The sequence below is a fragment of the Engraulis encrasicolus genome, chromosome 9, assembly GCF_034702125.1.
Source record: "Engraulis encrasicolus isolate BLACKSEA-1 chromosome 9, IST_EnEncr_1.0, whole genome shotgun sequence".
Taxonomy (NCBI): Eukaryota; Metazoa; Chordata; class Actinopteri; order Clupeiformes; family Engraulidae; genus Engraulis; species Engraulis encrasicolus.
Genome location: NC_085865.1, coordinates 38,231,460 through 38,253,959, shown reverse-complemented (window position 1 = coordinate 38,253,959; position 22,500 = coordinate 38,231,460). Strand labels below are relative to the sequence as shown.

Genomic DNA, 22,500 nt, shown 5'->3' with positions numbered 1-22,500 from the left:
TACATACCCGGGTATTTTGATATACGCAGACCTTCCCCTTCGGATGTGCCTTTCGTTCACAAACAAAGGTTTTTCCTCTACAAACGAAGCTCCAAAAACTCCGGCAAAAGTGGAGATTATTTTAAATCTCCGGTTTGCGTTTGTATATAAACAGAGATAAACGGAGACTTGAATGGCACTAGGCTACTTACGGCCCACAGGCTTAACGTATTTATGACAGATCTCAACAGCACATGTATGCGTATTTGCCTTTGATGGGAGCGAAAATATTTCGCTAAGCAAAATGTTCGTTTATCAAAATACCCAGGTATGTATAAACAGCACCTTAGTCTGCCGTGTCAAGTAGAGTTTTAAATCTTATTAATACTCCTCCTGGGTTGGAATTATGACGCCGTATGTGTAATTTTGCTATGAAACTTGCCTTCCGTGGGGGCCTACAGCAACCTGTAGCCTAGGGGCCCGGGCCTTCTTACTCCAGCCCTGAGTGCGGTCGGTAACCCTGGAGAGCCAGCCACAAGCCTGACCAAACCACTTGCACATGACTGCCCCATTATAGATGTGTCAGAGGATGAGTGCACAGTGCACACATCCAACAGTCAGGTGCCAGATCGAATTAACCATGAAGGCATGAACGTCCACATACCGTACCGATTCTGATCCCAAGTTATTATTACAACCTTTCGACCAATTAGCTTTTCATGGTTGGCTGCCATGTTTCCCTGAGACAGTCACCAAACCGATACCAGCTCACCTATTTACCGGAATTATTAAACAAGGTGTGTGTGTGTGTGTGTGTGTGTGTGTGTGTGTGTGTGTGTGTGTGTGTGTGTGTGTGTGTGTGTGTGTGTGTGTGTGTGTGTGTGTGTGTGTGTGTGTGTGTGTGTGTGTGTGTGTGGTTGGCCACTCACAAGTGTGTGTGTGTGTGTGTGTGTGTGTGTGTGTGTGTGTGTGTGTGTGTGTGTGTGTCTGTGTCTGTGTCTGTGTGTGTGTGTGTGTGTGTGTGTGTGTGTGTGTGTGTGTGTGTGTGCGTGCGTGTGTGTGTGTGCGCGTGCGTGTATTGCGTACATGCGTGTGTCTGTGTCTGTGACTGTGATTGTGACTGAGAGTGTCCATCCTCTCCCCATGGTCCCTCTGACAAGACGTCACCAGGTAGCTTTCTGCCATGTCATGGTTACCATTCAGCATCAGGAAACCAACGGATACCATCTGGCATCATCACACGACTGCTCACTTCAAGTTGTTCTTTCTTGTGATTTCAGTTAATTTCCCCTGATACTGTGACTCAAGACTCAAATAAATTGACAATCAGAGACACAGATATCAGCTTCCTTGTTATTTCCGCAGATGAGTCGTCATACGTCTCTCTCTCTGTCTCTCTGTCTCTCTGTCTCTCTCTCTCTCTCTCTCTCTCTCTCTCTCTCTCTCTCTCTCTCTCTCTCTCTCTCTCTCTCTCTCTCTCTCTCTCTCTCTCTCTCTCTCTGCATGCCTCTCTATGTACTGTATGTCTGTCTCTGTCTGCCCCCTCTCTCCCTTCCTCTATGATGACGTGATGATGCTCCCTCTCTGATGCTTTATCTCTCTCTCTCTCTCTCTCTCTCTCTCTCTCTCTCTCTGTCTGTCTGTCTGTCTGTCTGTCTGTCTCTCTCTCTCTCTCTCTCTCTCTCTCTCTCTCTCTCTCTCTCTCTCTCTCTCTCTCTCTCTCTCTCTCTCTCTCTCTCCCTCTCACCCTCTCCTCCTCCCTGTCTAACTCCATGTTTGTTTTCTTCTTCTTCTTCTAGTGGCTTCTCTGATAACCTGATCCAGGACATCATCTGCAGTTACCTGGTGTTGCCCAACAGGGTGACCGTGCCTCTGGTGGGGGACTTGGAGTTGGCACAGCTTCGCTTCCCCATGCCCAAGGTAAACACTCAACAACACACGAAAACACACACACTCACTCAGAGACGTGTGTGTGTGTGTGTGTGTGTGTGTGTGTGTGTGTGTGTGTGTGTGTGTGTGTGTGTGTGTGTGTGTGTGTGTGTGTGTGTGTGTGTGTGTGTGTGTGTGTGTGTGTGTGTGTGTGTGTGTGTGTGTAGATTTTGTAATGTTTTAAATTAAATGTTAATGCACTTGAGCATGGAGCCTTTTCACAAAAGGGGCACACATTCATTCGCACTGAAATCCACTCTCAAGTACACACACACATGCACGCGCACACACACACACACACACACATACATGCACACACACACACACACACACACACCCACGCACACGCGCACACACACACACACACACACACACACAGAGACACACACACACACACACACACACACACACACACACACACACACACACACACACACACACACACACACAGAGCAAGGTCACAAGGTCACTTGTGACTGTGTGTATCTCTGGGGGGGTTGGCATTTGTGTGTGTGTGTGTGTACGTGTGTGTGAGTGCGTGCGTGCATGCATGCGGGCATATGTGCATGTATGTGTACATGAGAGTTGATCTGAGAGAGAACAAGTATGTGTGCCCCTTTTGTGAAAAAGGCTCCACGCTCAAGTGCATTAACATTTAATTTAAAACATTAAACATTCCACTGATGTCATGCATTGATAATGGAATATGCCCAAGCACTTCAGATTTGACCTGATGAATGCATAATATAGACCCATTGAATAAATGCATTGAATAATGAATAGATTGCATTGATATGAGTGCTCTCTCTAGAGGTAGACTATATTTGGCTCTTTGATCCGCTTGCTCCCTCTATAATTGGCAGTGATTGGGAACATTCGGATAGATTTCTTTATGCTCATCAGTGATAGTCGCTGTAGCCACTCTGTCGCTCTCTCTCTCTCCCTCTCTCAACAATCTCTCTCCCTCTCTCAACAATCTCTCTCTCTCTCTCTCTCTCTCTCTCTCTCTCTCTCTCTCTCTCTCTAACCTGGCCCTGGACCCGCTGACTGAGTCCTCTGCCAAAAGGCCATCAGTCCGCATACTCTGCCCTCTCAAAAGAGCCTTTGTCCAGCATGCCTGCCCTGACCTGCCTGGATGCCTGTCTGTCTTGCATAGTCCACCCTGATCCATCAATACAGCTCACTGTCTATGTCACTGACTCACTGACTATGACTTGTTTATTGAACATGGGTTTGTTGTTGTTTACATCGCTTGCCTAATTGTGTACACATTCCTGGCAAGACTTTTAGCCAAGATCAGAGTTGGCAAGCCATGCCAAGTCATGCCATCATCAAACTTTGCTGGCCCAATAAAGGTGGTACTGCCACCTTGTGGTGGCATAGTGACTGACCGCTTCCGCATAGGGGACAGAGTGTGGGCATCTTGCGCTGTCATGGCAACTGTCCTCTGGAAATCTGTGTAATGCAATTGCACAATGACAACAGTGGGATTTCCACACTGCATTACATTGCATTAAACAGATGTCTTTCTATGAGGCATCTTGCTGTTATTGTGCTACATGGTACAGTTTTCGGTGTAATGTGGTGTGTGATGACTTGCTCAGGGCTACTGCAGCAATGGATGACGGTGAAGGTGGGAGACCACTGGTTCTTCCTACCTTTCCTACTCAAGCATGCAAGCCTACTATCCCCAAGAGCAACTCCCTAACCATTAGCACAGAGCTGCCTCACAGACGGTACAGTGCAACACACTAGTTAGCGGTGCTGCACATGCATGCCTTCTGTCTCGTTCGGTCAGTGTCAGATATGGTTTGCCAATTGCGCCGAGACAATGAACTCCTCTCTAAGGAGGCGTAATGCAATATAAACCTGTCGGCTATTAATCTTCAGTGCAGTTGTTGGAGCGCAGGCTGTGCCGTGCCTGCCCAGTGCAATAAAGAGGCGGTTGCTAATGGTGAGATGTGTTTGTTGGCGGGGTAGTGCTTGGAATACACTTCCTGGAAGGATAAATAGGCTACCATGGAGGGCTTGTCGAACAACTTCGCTTTCAACATATGGCGAATGAAAACAAAACAAAATAAAACAAAACAAAACAAATGAAAATGAAACCCACTCAATGTTTTTTTTTTTTTTTTTAAATGAGTACTGCACATAATGTTTTCATTCCTAGCTTCCCTTTGGAAACCTGTCTTTGTCAATATATTTGCACAATATTTTTAGTCATTATACAGTTACAAAATTCAAACATATTTCACAAACTAATCTTACAATACTAACCAGCTGCTCAGAGATGAGCTTAATCTACCAAATGTCACTTTATGTTACTGGACGGAGTTACAAATGATCAAACCACCAAAGGATAAGAAACACTTCTTTGAATCTCTTTGCAATTGACTACTAGGACACTGAAGTGAACACTGAATTACGGTGCAAAAAAGAAGGTGTTTGCATTAAGATGCATTTGCTGTGTGTGCGTGTTATAATTCTACAATTTAATACCATATCCATAAACACAAGGTAGGATTTAAGACTTTTTATCGACTTTTCAAGCCTGGCTCATGCGACAAGAAAGCTACCATTGGCCTAGTCGAGCCAGTCTCACAATTTCACTGAGATAGACAAATCCGCAGCCATCAAATCCTTCTGTATGCTACTGGCCGAAGTGACAACCGATCAAACAAACGAACGACCAGTCTGTGAAACATCGGGAATCACTACGCAGTTGAGTTGGATACTGAAGAGCTGTGCAATAACGGTGAATGGTGCTTCTTGTGTGTTATTCAGGGTGTGCTACGGATCCACTTCTTGGAGGCGCAGGACCTGGAGGGGAAGGATAAGTACCTGGGGGGGCTCATCAAGGGCAAGTCCGACCCCTACGGCATCCTCCAGATTGGCACGCAGCTCTTCCAGAGCAAGACCATCAAGCAGTGCCTGCACCCCAAGTGGAACGAGGTTTACGAGGTGAGCAGACTGGGGCATGTTGCAATTACCCCAAACATATGTCCTTTCTCTTTTTCTTCCTCGATGTGCAGTTTACAACAGGTGCTGTGTGAAGTTTTTTGTGTTATTTCCCATTGATTGGTTCAGAGCCGCCGTAGTTATTCAGCAGCACCACTGCCTAACACACACACACACACACACACACACACACACACACACACACGCGCGCGCGCGCACACACACACACACACACACACACACACACACACACACACACACACACACACACACACACACACACACACACACACACACAGGCACGTGCATGCACATGAAAGAAAGAAAGAAAGAAAGAAAGAAAGAAAGAAAGAAAGAAAGAAAGAAAGAAAGAAAGAAAGAAAGAAAAGAATTGGACTCATGCCAGTTCCCATTTGCCTTATTTCAGGCGCTGGTGTACGAGCACTCGGGCCAGCATCTGGAGATCGAGCTGTTTGATGAAGACCCTGATAAGGACGACTTCCTTGGAAGGTACAGTAGCTACTGATCCTCTCATGCTTTCATTATTCTGCTGTATCATTTGATCTATGAGTCACCAGCTTTAATTTCCTGTGGTCCTTAGTATCCTTCGGCATCAATGAAGCATTTCTCATTTCTGTCATATAAAATCAATTAATCCAAAATGTGTTTATACAGCACAATATCCCAACTATGTAGTTCACTCAAGTGCTTTCAATCATACACATACACACATTCAATTATACACTCACCTACTTTCAAGCTATACTCTACTCAGTTCTATTCTATTAAACTGCTTTCACACATCGCTACTAGTTACTCGCTCAGCGAGAGAAGTCAATAGATTGTTAATGTGTTCTAGCAATGGACATGCGAGGAGAGTACATACAATCGATGCAATGTGGTTGGATTCCGAAATGAAAATACTTAAAGGGACACTGTGCAGGAAATGGTCAAAAAAGGTACTGCAACTATGTTGCTTATTGAAACTGGGCTGCCAATTGCCAAATTTGATCTTTACATGAAAGTTTTCTAAGTAATAAACAAATATTTTCTAGTATGGTCCAAGTAGAGTCATTTTTGCAGCTAAAAATGGCTATTTTTGGAAATTCAAAATGGCGGACCATGGAGAAGATCCCCCTTTTCATGTATGAAAAGTGCAATTTTCCCAGTCATAATGAATACTTAGAATTTGATAGTGGTGGTAAGTATTCATGAAAAATGTAACATTAGTGAATGGGCAGCATGAATATTGGAAATGAACAACTAAAAATCTCACACAGTGTCCCTTTAAACCAATGATACAGTACTTATAGACGTCCTTGACTTAAACTATGTAAGATGCAAGTTCCAAACCGGAGTTTTGACTATTGACAGTTAACTTTGTGCTTTTGCATTGGCAGTTAAACCTGTGTTAACGCTAACAAACGTTCAATGAATAAGTGGAGAACAAGCGAGTGAGCTAGAAGCGAGTAACTATTAGTGACATGTGTGGTTTGTAGCTTTATACTCTCCTCTGTCTTGTTTCTACTATTTCTACAAGAATATTGCGCACACTGAACGCAAGGCTGAGCTTGGATTACTTACTTTATAGTGAAGCACCTAGCTGATGTGATTTAACAGACCCTGACACATTTTGTCCTAAAAGGAAAGCTGGCTGAGTTATGGCGGAGGGTGGGATGTATTGATTTGTAGCGGCAGCAGGGCCTGTCAAATCATGACTCAGACGCTCACTATTTTCTTGCAACTTTCACCACACATGCAGGAATGCACGCACGCACGCACATTCACGCAGGCACGCATTCACGCATGCACGCATGCACGCATGCACGCATGCACGCATGCACGCATGCATGCACACGCAGTCGTGCACACACAAACGTGCACACACACGCACGCACGCACACACACCTACAAAACACACCCCTACAGACACGCACACACCCAATCTGTCCATCTCCCCTGCCAGTCTGATTAAACTGGTGATGGGGGTTGTTTATCTGTACATAAAATAGAGCCGCTTTGACGCTGGACTCCCGCAGGCATAGTAATATTGAAGGCCCACGACAAAGCCTCTTCATCTCCCTCATCCTGGCCCTGACCACAGCCTGGCTGCCGGCCAATGGGTGAGGCCGGCGAGAGAGATTAATGAAATGCCCGTGCCGGTGCCGTGCGTGACGAGATGAGCTAGCCGTCGAGTTGGGTCAGGTCCGTTGATAGGGGGGAGGGTGGGCAAACTACAGGTCAGTTGTTCCGGGCACAGGGAAAGGAGGGGCTCAGGCGTGCATTACATTAGATTTGTTGAGAGGTGGTGGGCCCTTTCAGATATTTTTTTCTCGGGCCCGGTGCCGTGTCGAGATGAGGTGCTCGTGGAGCTGAGCCAGGCCCACGGACAGGGTGGGGGCAAATAGGTTAGTTGTCCCTGTCCCAGGAAAAGGAGGGGCCCAGCATTGGGACCCCATTACATTACATCTTACAAACAGGAAAGGAAAGGAGCTAGCCAAGTAACTGTTATGTATGTTCAATAAAAGAAACCAACCTACTGGCCACCTTTATATCCATTTTCTATGTAATGTAATTAAATGGCTGGTGTTTTGTGTAACATGCTGTCCAAAATGCCTTGGCTAAAAAGACCCATCTAAAACGTCAGGGTTACGTATATATTCTCTTGAAGATGATTTTGTAAAAGCGGTCACTCAGTGGACCTGAGCTGAGCTACCAAGCCAACAGTGCACGTACTGTCTACTGGTTCAGGGTCACGCTTGATCAATCAGCTAGGGTGCCTTAAGCAGAGAGGGGTGTGTGTGGTGGGTGAGGTGGGGTGGGGTGAGTGATGCATTGTGTTTTGTTTTGTAGTGCCACATACAGTGTACAGGCTATAGAAAATAGCAAGTTTGTGTGTGTGTGTGTGTGTGTGTGTGTGTGTGTGTGTGTGTGTGTGTGTGTGTGTGTGTGTGTGTGTGTGTGTGTGCGTGTTCGTGTGTGTGTGTGTGTGTGTGTGTGTGTGTGTGTGTGTGTGTGCTTTTGCATTTACCATCATTTACTGTTGTATGTTACTACTGTATATGTTTGTGTGCATGTGTGCGCGCGCATGTGCATGCGTGTGTGTGTGTGTGCGTTTGTGCCCACGGTGGGTGGTGTGAGTGACATGGTGTTACGAGTTGGCAGACCTGACAGTGCCACAGACACACTGACACACACTTTACAAAAGAGAGAGTGTGTGTGTGTGTGTGTGTGTGTGTGTGTGTGTGTGTGTGTGTGTGTGTGTGTGCGTGCGTGCGTGCGTGCGTGCGTGCGTGCGTGCGTGTGTGCGTGTGTGTGGTACCTCCTTTGTGTTTATGTACCTTCATGTACTGGCATGAGGGGGCACAGCAGATGGAAGGCTGTGTTGTACGTAGTTGTTTGGCATGTGTGATTGTTGGCCACATTCATATTTTATGCTTTTAAATGTTTTTGTTTGTTTGTTTATTTTCAGCCTCATGATCGACATGAGCGAGCTGAGGAAAGAACAGCAGGTGGATGAGGTACGTAAAGGAAATTCCAGTTTGTTTTGTGTTGTTGTTGTTGTCGGTCTGCTTTTTGCTACAGCGTTTGACAGCCATGGTCTATTGGCTAAGGAGGTGGTCTTTGAATCAGAGGGTGCCAGCTTCAATTTCCACCCTTACCACTACAAGGAATATGTACTACTAAACATTAAACCATTGCTGAAGTGCTGTTGAGTGGGGCACCCAACCCTCACCCAACCCTCATTGCTCTAGGTTGTTACCAATACCCTTTAAAAATTGTAAGTCGTTTTGCAGAAAAGCGTCACTTACGTGTAAAGTAATGTAGGGTAATGTAATACAGCACCAATGCACACAGGTACACATCTGCTGTTTTGTGATTGAAGAAGATATCAGTGGTCCAAAACATATTTCTATTTGGTAGCTCTACCATGAAATGAATGACATTTCAAAGGTGAGAGCGGGTTCGCACACTAAATGCACAAGTTCAAGCACAAGGAGTTTTTTTTTTTTTCTGAGAGCAGAGTAGAGCAGACGATCCAAGGCTCTGCCTTCATCAGTGCTCTCTGTGCTCACCTCACATGAATTGCACACACAAGAATTGCAAGTTTGCGGACCTCTACATACATCAATAACCTACCCTGTCTTGCACCTTGACCAGGGTTGTGCAGAGTTTTTCTTCTCAACAGTTTTCCCTATTCTGCCATTGAAATCCTTTAGCACAGCACCAACACAGACCCAGACGGGCGGGCGCTAGTGTGTGGGTGGACTGAAGAGAGGCTACAATGACTGCAACAATGCACAATAGCTTGGCCTGACATGAAGGAAGGCCCCGTATGGAGTCCCAACACAAACAAACAGCAAAGCATTAAAAATGCAACACAACAGCCACAGCACCAGTTACTTCTTTTACCGAGTTCACCCGGCTGGCTCGTCCTGTATAAAAAAAGATGAAAGTTTTATAACGAGCGATCAGCATGTTCTTATCATGAATTATATAATCTGACACATATACTGTGCACTATACATTTTACAGTGCTGATTCAACACTCAAATTAAACTCTCTAGTCAAATTAAACTCTCTCAGTGAAGATCCCACTCCCTACGTGTTGAATTAACACAACAATATACTGTATTTATACATGACTCTGTATTATCCTTATGCAATCTGACACATATATTACCCTGTTCTGAACAACGGTGCTCCTCTCCTCTTCTCTGCAGTGGTTTGACCTTGAGGAGGCGTCGACTGGCAAACTTCACCTGCGGCTGGAGTGGCTCTCCCTGCTCTCCACGGCCGAGAAACTGGAACAGGTACGACTGCGAACAGAAAATCATTACCCAGACACCCGTACAAAAGAGAGATGTTATGAAACTTGCGAAATACGGTACATACTACAGTAGTTCATTTATAGACATGGTTTTATGTGGCACATACCGTACTGCTCTTTAAAGTTGGCCCATATCTTATTTTCCTCATACACTGCACTGAAGGCTATGCTTCACAATCACATACAATACTACTACTACAACCACATATAGTATGACAAATGCATTCTTCAGATTGCATGGTCTGGGGGAATGACACATGTATTCACACACCTGTGTGTCTGAAAAGAGAAAAAAGCAATTTGATCTCCTTTGGTTCAGCAGCGATATAGAATGAAGGATAAAGAGGGTTTATATTTGTTTCTCAAGCAGAGAGGCGTTCTGAAACGTCTTCCAGCGTGTGTGGCCTACCAGTTTTGAGTAAATACTCAGAAACCTGAGCCACAGAACCAGACTGCACCTCCATATTGTAGAATTATTTGTAATGTGGATAGGTATGAAGAATTGGTGTAAGATGGATCTCATTGCTGGAGCCAAAGGCTTCTCAGAAAGAACTGTATGTTCTCTACTGAACTTTGTTGCCAATGAAGACCACGTGCAGTGACCAGGAGAAGAAAAGATTTACAAGCTATGCTAGTTCAAAAGCCAATTCAACCTTCAAAATACACCCCAGGGCAAAAAGTGTGTAGTGAAGTACATTTCTAAAGTCCTCGCACATGATGGAGATCCGTTCCATATCAATGCCCTGAAGAATGGGAACTGTACCAACCAAGGTAGCAGGTGCTTCTCTGCTCTACAATATACTTTTAATGAGCAGGTACTAAACAACATATGGTCATTTCTAATCATAAAGACATTATAGAGTAATTACAAAGTTCCAAGAGAAAGTTTAAAATACTTCCAATGTGTGGTCCCTGAGTTATCCCATAAGCGGGATAGCAGCCTTTGAGGCATGCCTTTGGAATTAATCAACTTGTCTGGCTTGGCTTTGTATCAAGAAGTTATTTGCCTCCCTTTGACTCCCTCTGCAGCACTGATTAATTGTATTGAACACATGTCTCGCCTCCACAGCTGTTATTTTCTACACAGTAGAAATACCAGTGTTGCAGTGACACAACTCTTAAAGAGTTGAGTTTAACTGTTTCAGATAACATTTGGTCCCACTCAAAAATAGTGTTCATTTTACTCTTTGGTCAGTGTAACTTTTCCAGAGTTACAACTCCAATGTTCTACGAACATGAAGGGCGATAGAGTTGAAATTACAATGGCCATCTGCAAAATTGTAGCCAGGCCATGCCCTCCTAGTGACACAACACCTTTGGCGTTGCTTCTAGTCAGGCCAAGAGTAATGTAAATATTGTTTCTGATCTCCAGAAAAATTGGAAACTCCACCCACTTTGTCCGAAAACAGTCAACCAGTAGCAACCTAGGGAGGCGGGTTCAACCATGCCATTTGGAAAAACGTTAATTTTTATACTCTTGGTCAGACCAAGTCTCGAAGAGATTTGAAAGATGGTGATAATCAGGCTAGCAAAATTGTACACTGACTTTTGACTCCACTGTTTGAGTAGGCCTAATTGGGCTTTCCTCGTTGTCCAAATTCTTAATGTGGATTTAACTCTTATATTGACACCCTGGTTCACGCTTCAGGTTCACCTCTGTCAAAACCAACAAGTCAAGGTTTTCATTTTTTCCCAGTGTCATCTCCCTGTTAAATTCAAATCCTCATTAATCAGTTAACTCGACCACTGCTGTTTTAATGGCATTTTATGGTGTGATGATATTTTTTAGTTTACATTTATTATGATGGTTTTTTTATATCTTATAACCTTATTTCAGGTCCCTTTTAACCTTGCACTTTATGGTCTGTCCTGTTCTATCTGTTGTCTATATGTTGTCTTGCTGCACATTTAATTGTCCCTTTTAGGGACAATAAAGTTGAAACTTGAACTTGACCCCATTTTTTTACTGTGACCTCTGTTTCTGTGCAGGTATTGAGGAGCATCAGGGCAGATAAGAATCAGTCCAATGACGGTCTCTCCTCCGCTCTGCTCGTCGTCTACCTGGACTCCGCCAGAAACCTGCCGGTAAGAAAAAGCTCTTCAACACATAAGAACTCCATATAGGTTTTTCACATTGATGTAAAATGTTTGGAATTGATTGTCATGTATACTCTCAGTTATATATTTCTCAGTTGAACTAAAGACAGGTCACTCCACCAAACTTTTTCAATGTGGTTGTAGCCCAAGAGTGGCTGCAAAGAGTGGCTGCAAAGTGAACTCAAAAGTGTTTTGACTTTGCCCTGATGAAGGTCAGCCAAAGCTGAAACAATTTTGCTCCAGCCTAATTATGAATGCTTTTCAAGTTTTCTGGGAGACTGCCTTGGATTCATCTTACTCATCCTATTATTATACCAAAGACTACCTCCATTTTGATTAACGCAGATGACCTCCAAGCCTAGCCAGGGAAATCGCATTCTGCTTTGCACAATCATTGCGATCTGAAAGACAGCATGGAGTCTGTACCTCAGAGAGGCAGAGTGGGCTTCAATCAGAGAGCAGGGAGGTGTGGAAAGGCGATGACTGCAGTTTGTATAGATAAAACTGACACAATTGCCTATGGGCTACGAAATGAAAGACATTCGTAACGCCCAATAAACATCCGTGGTAAACCACACACCCCCTACAGGATTTACAGTAGGCAGGTCTTATCTCACTTGTGATTAGGTCTGGTGGAGACCAGGGAACTCCAAGCACAAGTATATTTGCTTTTTAGCCTGTTGCAAGTTGATGGACCATTGAAATGACTTTGATAACTTAATTAAATATTTGAAAATAAAAACAAAAAACGACCTTGTCTTTCATGAAGTTGACAGTAGCATCTGCTTAGGATCATGGGCATAACTTACTCTATGCACAAGAGTAATGCAAGAGTAATGCAAGACTATACAGAAGCCGTCAGTATCTTAAACAGCTGTGCACCATGGCACATGTTGGCTGCATATAGCCGATCTCCATATGGCCACACAAGTTAATTTGGGCACTGTGCATGGTGAGCTCATCTGCATCGAGAGTTATTTCAGTCTTTTCTCACACGTCTTTTTCCTGACATCACACTTTAACCTGCCAACCACTTTTTTCTCACTGACACGACTTTAAAAATACGTACAGCCCTGACATTCCCACCTCTCTTTGCTTTTCAGGGCCTCTTAAACCCCTCAGCTGATGGGGGCCATGGTCAAGCATAGACATGTCTTAAATAAATCCTGAGGTGCCATTCATGGGTCCGGGAATTGTAGAGAGAGAGAGAGAGAGAGAGAGAGAGAGAGAGAGAGAGAGAGAGAGAGAGAGAGAGAGAAAAAACCTCCACAAAAATTTGATTCAAATGCTTCTGATCAGACAGGTAGACTTGGTGAGGTAGCTTTTGTGAGAAAGGGAAAGGGTTTTCACTTTACTTTCTGAACCCTGGGATTTTTTAACCAGGCAACCGTGAAATAAGAATCTATCAAATCAACCTGACAGTTATGCGTCTGGTGTAAACAATTTTTTCTCAAAAAACTGTCGACCGTTTTCCTCACCAAGGGGTAGATGCCAGCCATCAGTTCCCCTTGCTGTCCTGACAGCAGTCACAACTGCTAATGGCTGGTATGGATATGGAAACAATACATTGAATTGAAGTAAAGTAAACTGTATAGTGAAGTAAGCCAAATATATACAGTAATAAATGACAGCGGATGCTCACATTTTGTTTCCTATCTCTCTCACGGTATATTTTGTCTCAGAGAGATCAGACAGATTAACTGAATCAAAATAAAAGCTGGATGAGTGGAAGTGGAAGCTAATATAGGATTTTTGTCCCACAAAGGATTTGTGTGTTCTGGGTTGGTGATTTCTAAAGCCAACATATCTGCACCCTTCGATCCTTTCCAAATTTGTCATGTCCAAGCTGCTGTTCAACAGACCTCTATCAGGGTGTTCTGGGCCCTGAAAAGTGTGCATAAACTTGTTTTTCAAAAGCAGTTGAGTGGCAGTGGAAGCTGATGTAATATCTGTTCCCCCATCATCTCCATGATGGCGTGCTGTGGGCCTGTCTGAAGAGTGTGTATCAGGGCAACTTTGGCGGTGGCAACACCAATGAGCGGAGGGCCTCGGGCCTGGTCTTTACCCCCAACTCCAACTCCAACTCTGCCTCCCCCTCTAGATCATTATTTGTGAGTCATGCACTGCCCTGCCGCCAAACCTCCACCTCTCCCACCCCAACCTCCCCCAGCCTCCCCCCCCTCCTTCGCCCCCTGCCTGGCCCGGCCCGCGCCCTGCGCTTAACCCAGAAATAGCCCTGACCTTGGTGACCTGCTGCTGTTAACTGTGTGACAGGGTGTTGTGTCTGGCAAGTGCCTCTGGGAAAAAATACAACTCAAATGCACCCTTAACCAAGGACAAACCACCCCCCCCCCCAATATCCACTCACCCGTCCCAAACAACCAAGCAACACAGCTTCTCCAGTCCCAGTCCCCAGAGCAAAGCATGCAGACTGCTTGCCGTGCTGCATTGTGTCGTCATTAACAGGGTTTTGTTTCTGTTATTCTTTAATCACTGCGGTGACTTAAAGTGGCATTATACAACGCCTATTACATCACTATATTACCGTCGGCTTAAGCTCAGCTGAATGTGACACGCGTAATATTTGGCTGTTGACTAAAATGAGAAGCGTTAGTCTCTGCTGACCGCCCCTCATCCCTTCACCTCTTCATGGCCTTTCTCTCCCCCTCACCTCCAGAGAAAGCAGGGCCATCCGATCTGCGATGGCTTAACAGCTGTGCTAGACCACATAAACACCTCAAGTACACCTAATGAAGATCTCATGTTATGGTTTTATCTCGTTTTATTTTGTTGACAATGTGAAAATGTGATTTTCTTTATAGTGCACTTTTTGCCGTATTGTGCGGTGATGGGCGCAGAATGCCCTTGAACATTTTGTAATGCAAATCTCTTTTTTTTAACAAAGTAAAAAAAAATGGCACAATTCGCCTCACATTATTGCCCAGGGTACCTCAGTTTCAGCTTCATTCAGAATATCTTTATTAAACAAAACTTCTGTGGAGGATGTTGGTGTTGAGCCCTCAGCCTTTTACTGTTAGACTTGATCATCATAGTGATTCCTTTTTCAACTGTGAGCGGAACTCATTCGAACTCAGTTGTGTTCACAGCTCGAAAGTATCACCTTGTTTTGCAGAAAAACACCACCACCACAACCTGATTTTTCTCCTCACCTTGGCCACAGGATGTGAGAAAAAAAAGGCACAAAGCCACAGCCTCTTTTATCAGCCCTTATGTTCTACTCATCATTAACCACTTTTTTATGCATAGTACGGCCTCTTTCCTGTTTTTCAGTTTAGCTATACATTTTTGGGTCAGCACTCTAAAGAGAAGTCAAAATCAGTAGGTGAAGCCTGCTTCAACCCTTATGAACAGATTAGAACTAACCTCATCATACACAGTACAAACTGCAGTGTTAATTCAACACTGGTCTGAGAATATGACCCCTATATTTAATGTTAATTCAACTCTTTGAATGTTGAAATAGCACTTTTCACTTTGAGAGCATACATACTGTAGCTTCGCAGTGTTAATAAAACACTCAAAGAATTGAATGTACTGTACCACTAAAATGGGTATAATCTCTGAACAGTGTTGAATCAACCCTGTATTTCCTACTGTGTGGCAGCATGCCCTTCCATATTAACTCTTGTCCTGATTCTCTCCCATCCCCCAACCTCCCTGGCTGTCGGCTAGAGGTACCCTCTAGAGTTTAACCAGGACGGCTCCAAGCAGGCATATAAAGCACTGAAGGTACAGTGGGAGCGAGAAGGGGAGAGAGAGAGAGAGAGAGAGAGAGAGAGAGAGAGAGAGAGAGAGAGAGAGAGAGAGAGAGAGAGAGGATGAGCGAGCACACAGTGTGTTTTTGATTGTCGTCTTTTGTTGTCACCCTTGGTGTTTTTGTTTTGTGATCCATTTCTTTCACTGACCTGCCAGCCACTGATGTTTAAGGGTTTTCTTTTGGATTTTTAAAACTTCAAGATCCATTGCTTAGAAAGGGATGTTGAACCTTGAAACCTTAGGCAAACACCTTGGTTAAGTTTCTCTGTGTAGAGAAATCTCTCGAGATCTGGAAGGAAACTCAGTGCTAATCTCATATTTCTGTTTCATAGAGTCAAAGTATCAGTCAGAACAAGAAATAATAAAATTATAGCTATTTTTATTGTTAAATCTATTATCCAATTATTCTCTCAATTTTCTCTATATTTCCATATGTTTTTTTGTTCTTGTAAATAAAAGGCTGTAGTTGTTGCAACAGTACGCCCTTACTGTTTCCAAGGCCTTTGGCTAGTTGCAGGGCTAGTATTGTGGCTGTCAGTGTGCAGTGGTAGAGCCTAGAGACTGTATTGTCCTGAAGTGTGTCCTGCTTGGTGTACATGTTCACCCCCCTCCCTCATGCTCATCTCCACAAGGTCACCTCTCTTGTCTGTGTCACAGAGGTGACTGCCACTACCTGCACCTGCCTCTGCCTTCTCATATTAGTGTGCTGGATAATGGCTATCAGTGTGGTCCACTGTACATATCCATCGTGTTGTGTGGTGTTATGTGTGTGTATGGTTGACTTTGCTTACCTTGTCTTGTTGCACGAAACATTGACATGTTAGTACACGCTAGTACACACAGACTCTAAGTCGGACACACACACATATTAACACGCAGATTCTCTCTCATACACCACATGCACACACGCACGCATTCACACGAGCACACATGCACACACACGAGCGTGCACACGCACACAGCTAAGTAACACACACGTGGTCGCTAACAGACACATGTGCACTCTAACAATTGTGCATCTAGCGCACAGCCTGCAGCATTTTGCCATAATATCCTGCATCGTGTTGCACACAACTGCGGAATGCTTTGTGCGTGAAGATGAAATATGTAAATGTTGAAGTTCTGCATGATGGTTTCTGTTTCCACATTTCTATACATTTGCTGTGAAATCATTACACTTTGTTTAACTTTTTTCAATTATCAAACTTTGTTGTCATTAATGTTCTGTTTTTCTGTGTCATAGAATAAAATACGTTTTGGCAGTTCGTTTATCAGGTCTGTCTGTTTGCTTGTGTGGGTACATTTTTAGCTATGCTCTTTAAATAACCATGGTTTGTGTTTGTTTCCCCGTGTTGGTTGCGTTAGTCTGCAAAGAAGTCCAGCAGCGACCCCAGTCCATATGTGGTGTTCACTGTGGGATCCAAAACCTTCCAGAGTAAGGTACGTACTCCTCTGCTGATAGCCAGTATTAAATCACATGGTACGCTCTGGGTGCTTTTATATGTCCTGCTGCGTGCTTAAGTTTCCTGCTGTGTGTTATTTCAAAGATGAATAAAATATACAGCACCTACAGTTTTCAGGGCGGACTTGGTGGCCTTTCTGCTGAAACTACAGTGTTTTTTTGTAAATGTTAGGACATAATTGCAGTAATATTGTGTATTGATCTTTGGGAAGCTCTATTACAGTATGTGTGAATGAAGCATACTGTACAATGTGTTTCTGCACACTCAGTGCTACATCCTTCAGCACTGTGTTTATGCAACCTGCGGTGTGTTTGCATGCCCTGCGGTCAGTTTGGTTGTGTGGCCCGCTGTGTGTTTGTTCACGAGATAAATAAATAAATGACATGGCTGCACATACTTAGGCTGGTGGCAGGACTAGCTGCTGGAACTGTAATGACTCCTTTGTTGATTCTAGCTGGATGACTGCAAAACAGTTTATTCCTTGTGTTTTCTGCCCTACAAAGACAAACAAACTGCTTTGTGATTAAAATGTTTTTCCTCTTTCTATTTAAAAAAGTGCATGAAAACATCTCCGCTAGAATGCCTATATTCAGACCAGTGTGACAACAGAGTGGCAACTTGTAAACGCACTGTTTCATCAGAGCAGGGCAAATTAAATACACAGATACATTAATGTGTGAAAGTGTCAACAACGTGGTGAATAAAATGCAGATACTGTACAGCACGGTGTTGATGGTTGTCTATGTTGATGGGCCCAGGTACACTACGTAAAATGAATGCATATACAGTGTGGACAATGTTCAGGTGTGCGTTAGGGTGCCCAGGTACACTACAATGAATGCATGGCATGCGCAGTATCAAGAATGTTCAAGAATGTGTTGTTATGCCCAGGTACATAATATGTATATAAGAAATGTATACTGTGTACAGTGTGGATAATGTTCAGATGTGTTGTTGTGCAGGTATGCCACAAAAAAAGACGTATACTGTACAGTGTGAATGATGCTCACGTCTGTGTTGTGTCGTGTCAGGCGATGTGTGATGATGAGAACCGTGTCTTTTTGTTGCGCAGGTACGCTGCAAGAAATGCATATAAGCAGTGTTTATGTTCTTGTGTGCAGGTACACTACAAGAAAGACATATAAACAGTGTGGATGACGGTCAGGTGTGTGCTGTTTTTTTTATTCAGGTGCGTTACAAGAACCCAGAGCCCCTGTGGGAAGAGGCCTTCTCATTCCTGGTGCACAACCCCTATACTCAGGAGCTGGCAGTGGAGGTATTCATGCCGTCTCTTCTTAATACAACACACAACACGATACACTACAATAAGATGCAATTAGTGCTGCACAACACCTACTCTCAGGAGCTGGCAGTGGAGATACTCATCATTTCTCTTCTTTTCCTGTCATGAGCCCCTCTCAGTCTCCACGCCATTGTACTCTCTCTGCAAACAAACGTAATTCAATTCAATTCAATTCAATTTATTCAGTTCTTTATTCCACACCCACCCAGGGGGATCCATAGGCTATATGACAATGAAAAACATCACAACACAGTAAAAAAGTAAAACAGATAAAAAGTGATTGGAATAGATTTGGATAATATACAATACAATACAATACATAATACTGTGCAGCCGAGGTGCTCATCCATTATTTTAATTATGTAATACATGTACAATACGATAAAATACAATACAATATAATACAGTACAATACAATGCAACACAATACAACGCAACACAATACAAATACCCAAATTGCTTATACAAAGCACTGCATATTGAAAGTGGGGTTTTCCATGTTACAGTACCATCACTTTACGGGGGAGTTTTGTTGTACAACTGCTGAACCAACTGAAGAACACAAAGACTTTTTTGGACTTGTCTTCCTCATTTTGCAGGAAGATATTTGTTGCTGTTTGATAGCAATGCAATCCACAATGCCACAGTATGAGTTATGTTTTTCTTTGTTTACCTATGTGTACCTTATTGTCTCTTGAGAACAAATTAGGAACTGCAATAAAAAGCCTCAAACTATCCCTTGCTCTTGAAAGTGGTATGAGAAGTTGTTACTACCACATGCAGGGCTTTCGCAGTGTTTATTTTTCAAACCAGAGGACAAAGCACAGCCAGCACATGTTCCTAATTGGGATCAAGAGCTGGCAGACAAACTTTTGTGGGTAAGACCTCACTGACTATGGGGTATCAGACTATGGGGTAGAGATACAGTGTGGTTTGTGTCCCTATTAAAAAAGAGAACTTACATGCATACTGCACAGTAAATTCTCAGTGTTAATTAAACACTTTGAGAGTTGAATTTGGCCCTACTCTGTAAGTGCAGAATTAACACTACACGATTTACATTGTGCTGATCGGGTGTAACTGAAGTGTACCTGCGCATCTGTCACTCGGGGCTCGAACCCGCCACCTCCTAGTCAACGTATCAGTTCGTGCATGGGAGGCACAGCACGATACTGCTGAGCTAAAGGACCAGTCCATCAGCACTACCGATACTGTATGAGATTTCGGGAGGGAGGGTTACTAACGTTCCACACCACACTCTGCTAGTTGGCCTCTGTTACACGGACAAACTGATTCGGTGCTGATACGGTGGCAAGGTCTCCCTCTTACACCTGTGGTTTGAGATTTGGTCCTGGGATCAGGGCCGGTTTTTAGCATAGGCCGGCTAGGCGGTCGCCTAGAGCGCCATGTGAAGAAGGGGCGCCGAAATGGCGCTCTCCTATGCGTAATTTTGCGATATGAAGTTTTTTTTTATGAAGTCGCAATCAACAAAGAGTGGCGAAAGCGCTCCTCACGGCAAAGCGCCCCTCAGCCAATAGTAATATCGCTTCCAACTGTCTCTGGGAAGTCTGTGAACCAATAAACAGACAGTTCTGAGAAAGGGGGCGGGACGAGTGACAGCCTGCGCTCTATTTTGAATTTGGAGACTCACTCGAGAGACAGAGAGGGCAAGCGCAAACAATAGTGCTGCTCTGCTGGATGGAGATTATTATGTTCTCATTAAACCACTCATTGCATGATGCAGGAGTTTCAGAGGGTGTTTTGGAACTATGTGATTTAATCAGCAACCGTTTGTGATTATGGAAAGCCTAATAGTTATGAGGTTACTATTTGGAATTAGAGAGAAAAAGAGCTTTGTTTTTGATCAGAGAAATCGCTAGTTAGCATGCTAACATTAGCCAAGTATGCCAAGCAATGAAATCCAGTAAAGTAGCTGTTGGTAGCCTACTCACTACTCACTAACACCCACCTGATATCATAATAGGCCTACTTGCTTAGGTTGACAAGTAATGTAAAGTAAGACTGGTGCAATGTTTAAAACAATTTTAGCTGCCATATCTCCTTCCATCCACATGAATTACCTGCTTGTTGTAAGCTTAAAAAAACATTAATTTCCAGACCAGAATGACATAGCCTACATTAATCATGTAACAGAACCATGCACAGCAGACAAGTGAGGCTATTTACTATATTTTGTATATTATGAAATTCAATAGCGTGACAGCTCTTCTCCCTTTCTCTCACCCTGTCCCTCCAGTTCAAACACATAGATAGCCCCCTTCTCATTCTCCTACTCACAAATGCACCACTATTTCCAGTCCAGAAATGAAATTGGTTTGGAAGACAGCACAAATGTGTAGCTTATTAAAATTGTTATGCTGCCATGCTTTGTGATGCTGTAGGTAGTGTAGATCAATGCAGACCTCCTTGGTAGGCTTATTGTCTACACATGCATTTTACATGCAAATGTAGGCCTACTGTATCACTCTCCTGGCATTTCAATTTCACGTTACAATTCAAACACATTGATAACCTCCATCTCATCTGGGGTTGGGGGCCCCACCACCATCACATCCAACATACCACACAGTGAAGCTACTTTCATGCGACTCAATCTGATGTGTTGGTCGCCTGTCAAAAAGAACCACAAATCCATTTGATGAAAAACGGTTATTGTTCTTGATGCTATTTAGTTAAGCTTACTACGGATATTACTCTTGTGATCTGTAAGGTATAAGAAAGGGGGGGGGTGGGGGGGGGCGCCAGAACTCAAACTCGCCTAGGGCACCAAATAAGCCAGAACCGGCCCTGCCTGGGATTGGAGGTGCATTCTAACCCCATGCCAGGAGTGCTGGGAAAAAGTGGCAAGTTTCCTACTACCTTATCCTTACACAAGCTTAAGTGCACTTGTGTAAGTCACATAACCCCTCAATTCTCTAAGGGACCCTATGGAAATAAATGCAAGAGTAAGCATAACATCTCGCCCCACGTTGCTCTAAGGCACTGTACCCTATACCTAAATAACTGCCTAAGTAGCTTGGGTTAAAAGCATCTGCCGCCAGCCGCTACTGTAAGTGTAATGTAATCTTGAATCTTTAATCTGGTCTCCTTGCAGGTGAGGGACGATAAGCACAAGCGCTCGCTGGGCACGTTGGCGGTGCCGCTGAGCTCGCTACTGGGGGAGGAGGACATGACGCTGACTCAGCAGTTTCCCCTCAAGAACTCCGGCCCCGGGTGCACACTCAAGCTCAAGATGGCCCTGCGAGTATGGACATAAAGATTTTATTGAAGTTTTATATGCGTGTGTGTGTGTGTGTGTGTGTGTGTGTGTGTGTGTGTGTGTGTGTGTGTGTGTGTGTGTGTGTGTGTGTGTGTGTGTGTGTGTGTGTGTGTGTGTGTGTGTGTAGGTATTTGTTTTTGGCAGAAGTGCTTTTGGCCTTGCTGTAGCAGAAAGTAACAGTCCTGCCACAATTTCCCCTGTTTGCAGACTCAACACAATACATAGGGTGCATGTTTCACAGATAACACAGGCAACACAGATAAATATAGGTTTTAAATAAAATAATCAATACATACCGAATGGATCTGCTGGATGATTTCTGAGATTATAAGGTCAGGTTGCTAATAATGATATAATTATTCATTCATCCATTCATTCTAGGCATGGAACGGTTTGCGTCGCAAACCGAAACCGTACAGTCTGGATGTCACGGAACGGGGTGATGCGCAACCGCACGGTGTCCACGGTTTCCAAAAAAAAGAAAAAAAGAGAGAGAGTGACCTCCGGCGGACAACACAATTAAAATCCTACTACTTTTACAAGCATACAACACAAAGACTACGTAGGATATTGGGTGTGGAAAGACTGATTTCTATCAGCCAACTGAAATGCATAATGTAACAGCATGCACCAGCTGACTAGGCTACAGTAAGCCTAGCCTGCGCAAGTGCAGGTCGGTCAGCAGCGTCTTTCTCTCCCACCTCTCTCTCCACGCAAGTGACTGCCCCCAGCCTTTATTCTGACCAATTTCAATTAAATGAACATGAATGTACAAAAATGACAGATTAGCAGAACAAAGTAGACTATGACTTACGTTACAGTAGCCTAGTGTAGGCTATATCCACGTGGCATTGAATGGGGATCCCGGACGGCAAAATGCGAG

At 43.9% G+C, this 22,500-nt stretch overlaps 1 protein-coding gene across 4 annotated transcripts in view; it reads left to right on the top strand.

Moving 5' to 3' along the window:
• The window catches only part of esyt2b (extended synaptotagmin-like protein 2b), an 86,152-nt gene that overhangs the window by 53,413 nt on the left and 10,239 nt on the right, over nt 1-22,500 (top strand). Inside the window, exons 8-18 of one of the 4 annotated variants that reach the window (XM_063207097.1) lie at nt 1,779-1,899; nt 4,693-4,869; nt 5,294-5,376; nt 8,339-8,387; nt 9,591-9,680; nt 11,687-11,782; nt 13,792-13,905; nt 15,488-15,544; nt 16,937-17,011; nt 18,224-18,310; nt 21,453-21,602. In XM_063207097.1, the coding sequence (XP_063063167.1) occupies nt 1,779-1,899; nt 4,693-4,869; nt 5,294-5,376; nt 8,339-8,387; nt 9,591-9,680; nt 11,687-11,782; nt 13,792-13,905; nt 15,488-15,544; nt 16,937-17,011; nt 18,224-18,310; nt 21,453-21,602 (1,099 nt within the window). The remainder of the gene's footprint in view (nt 1-1,778; nt 1,900-4,692; nt 4,870-5,293; nt 5,377-8,338; nt 8,388-9,590; nt 9,681-11,686; nt 11,783-13,791; nt 13,906-15,487; nt 15,545-16,936; nt 17,012-18,223; nt 18,311-21,452; nt 21,603-22,500) is intronic. The other 3 variants (XM_063207099.1, XM_063207098.1, XM_063207100.1) reach the window with 3 other exon arrangements.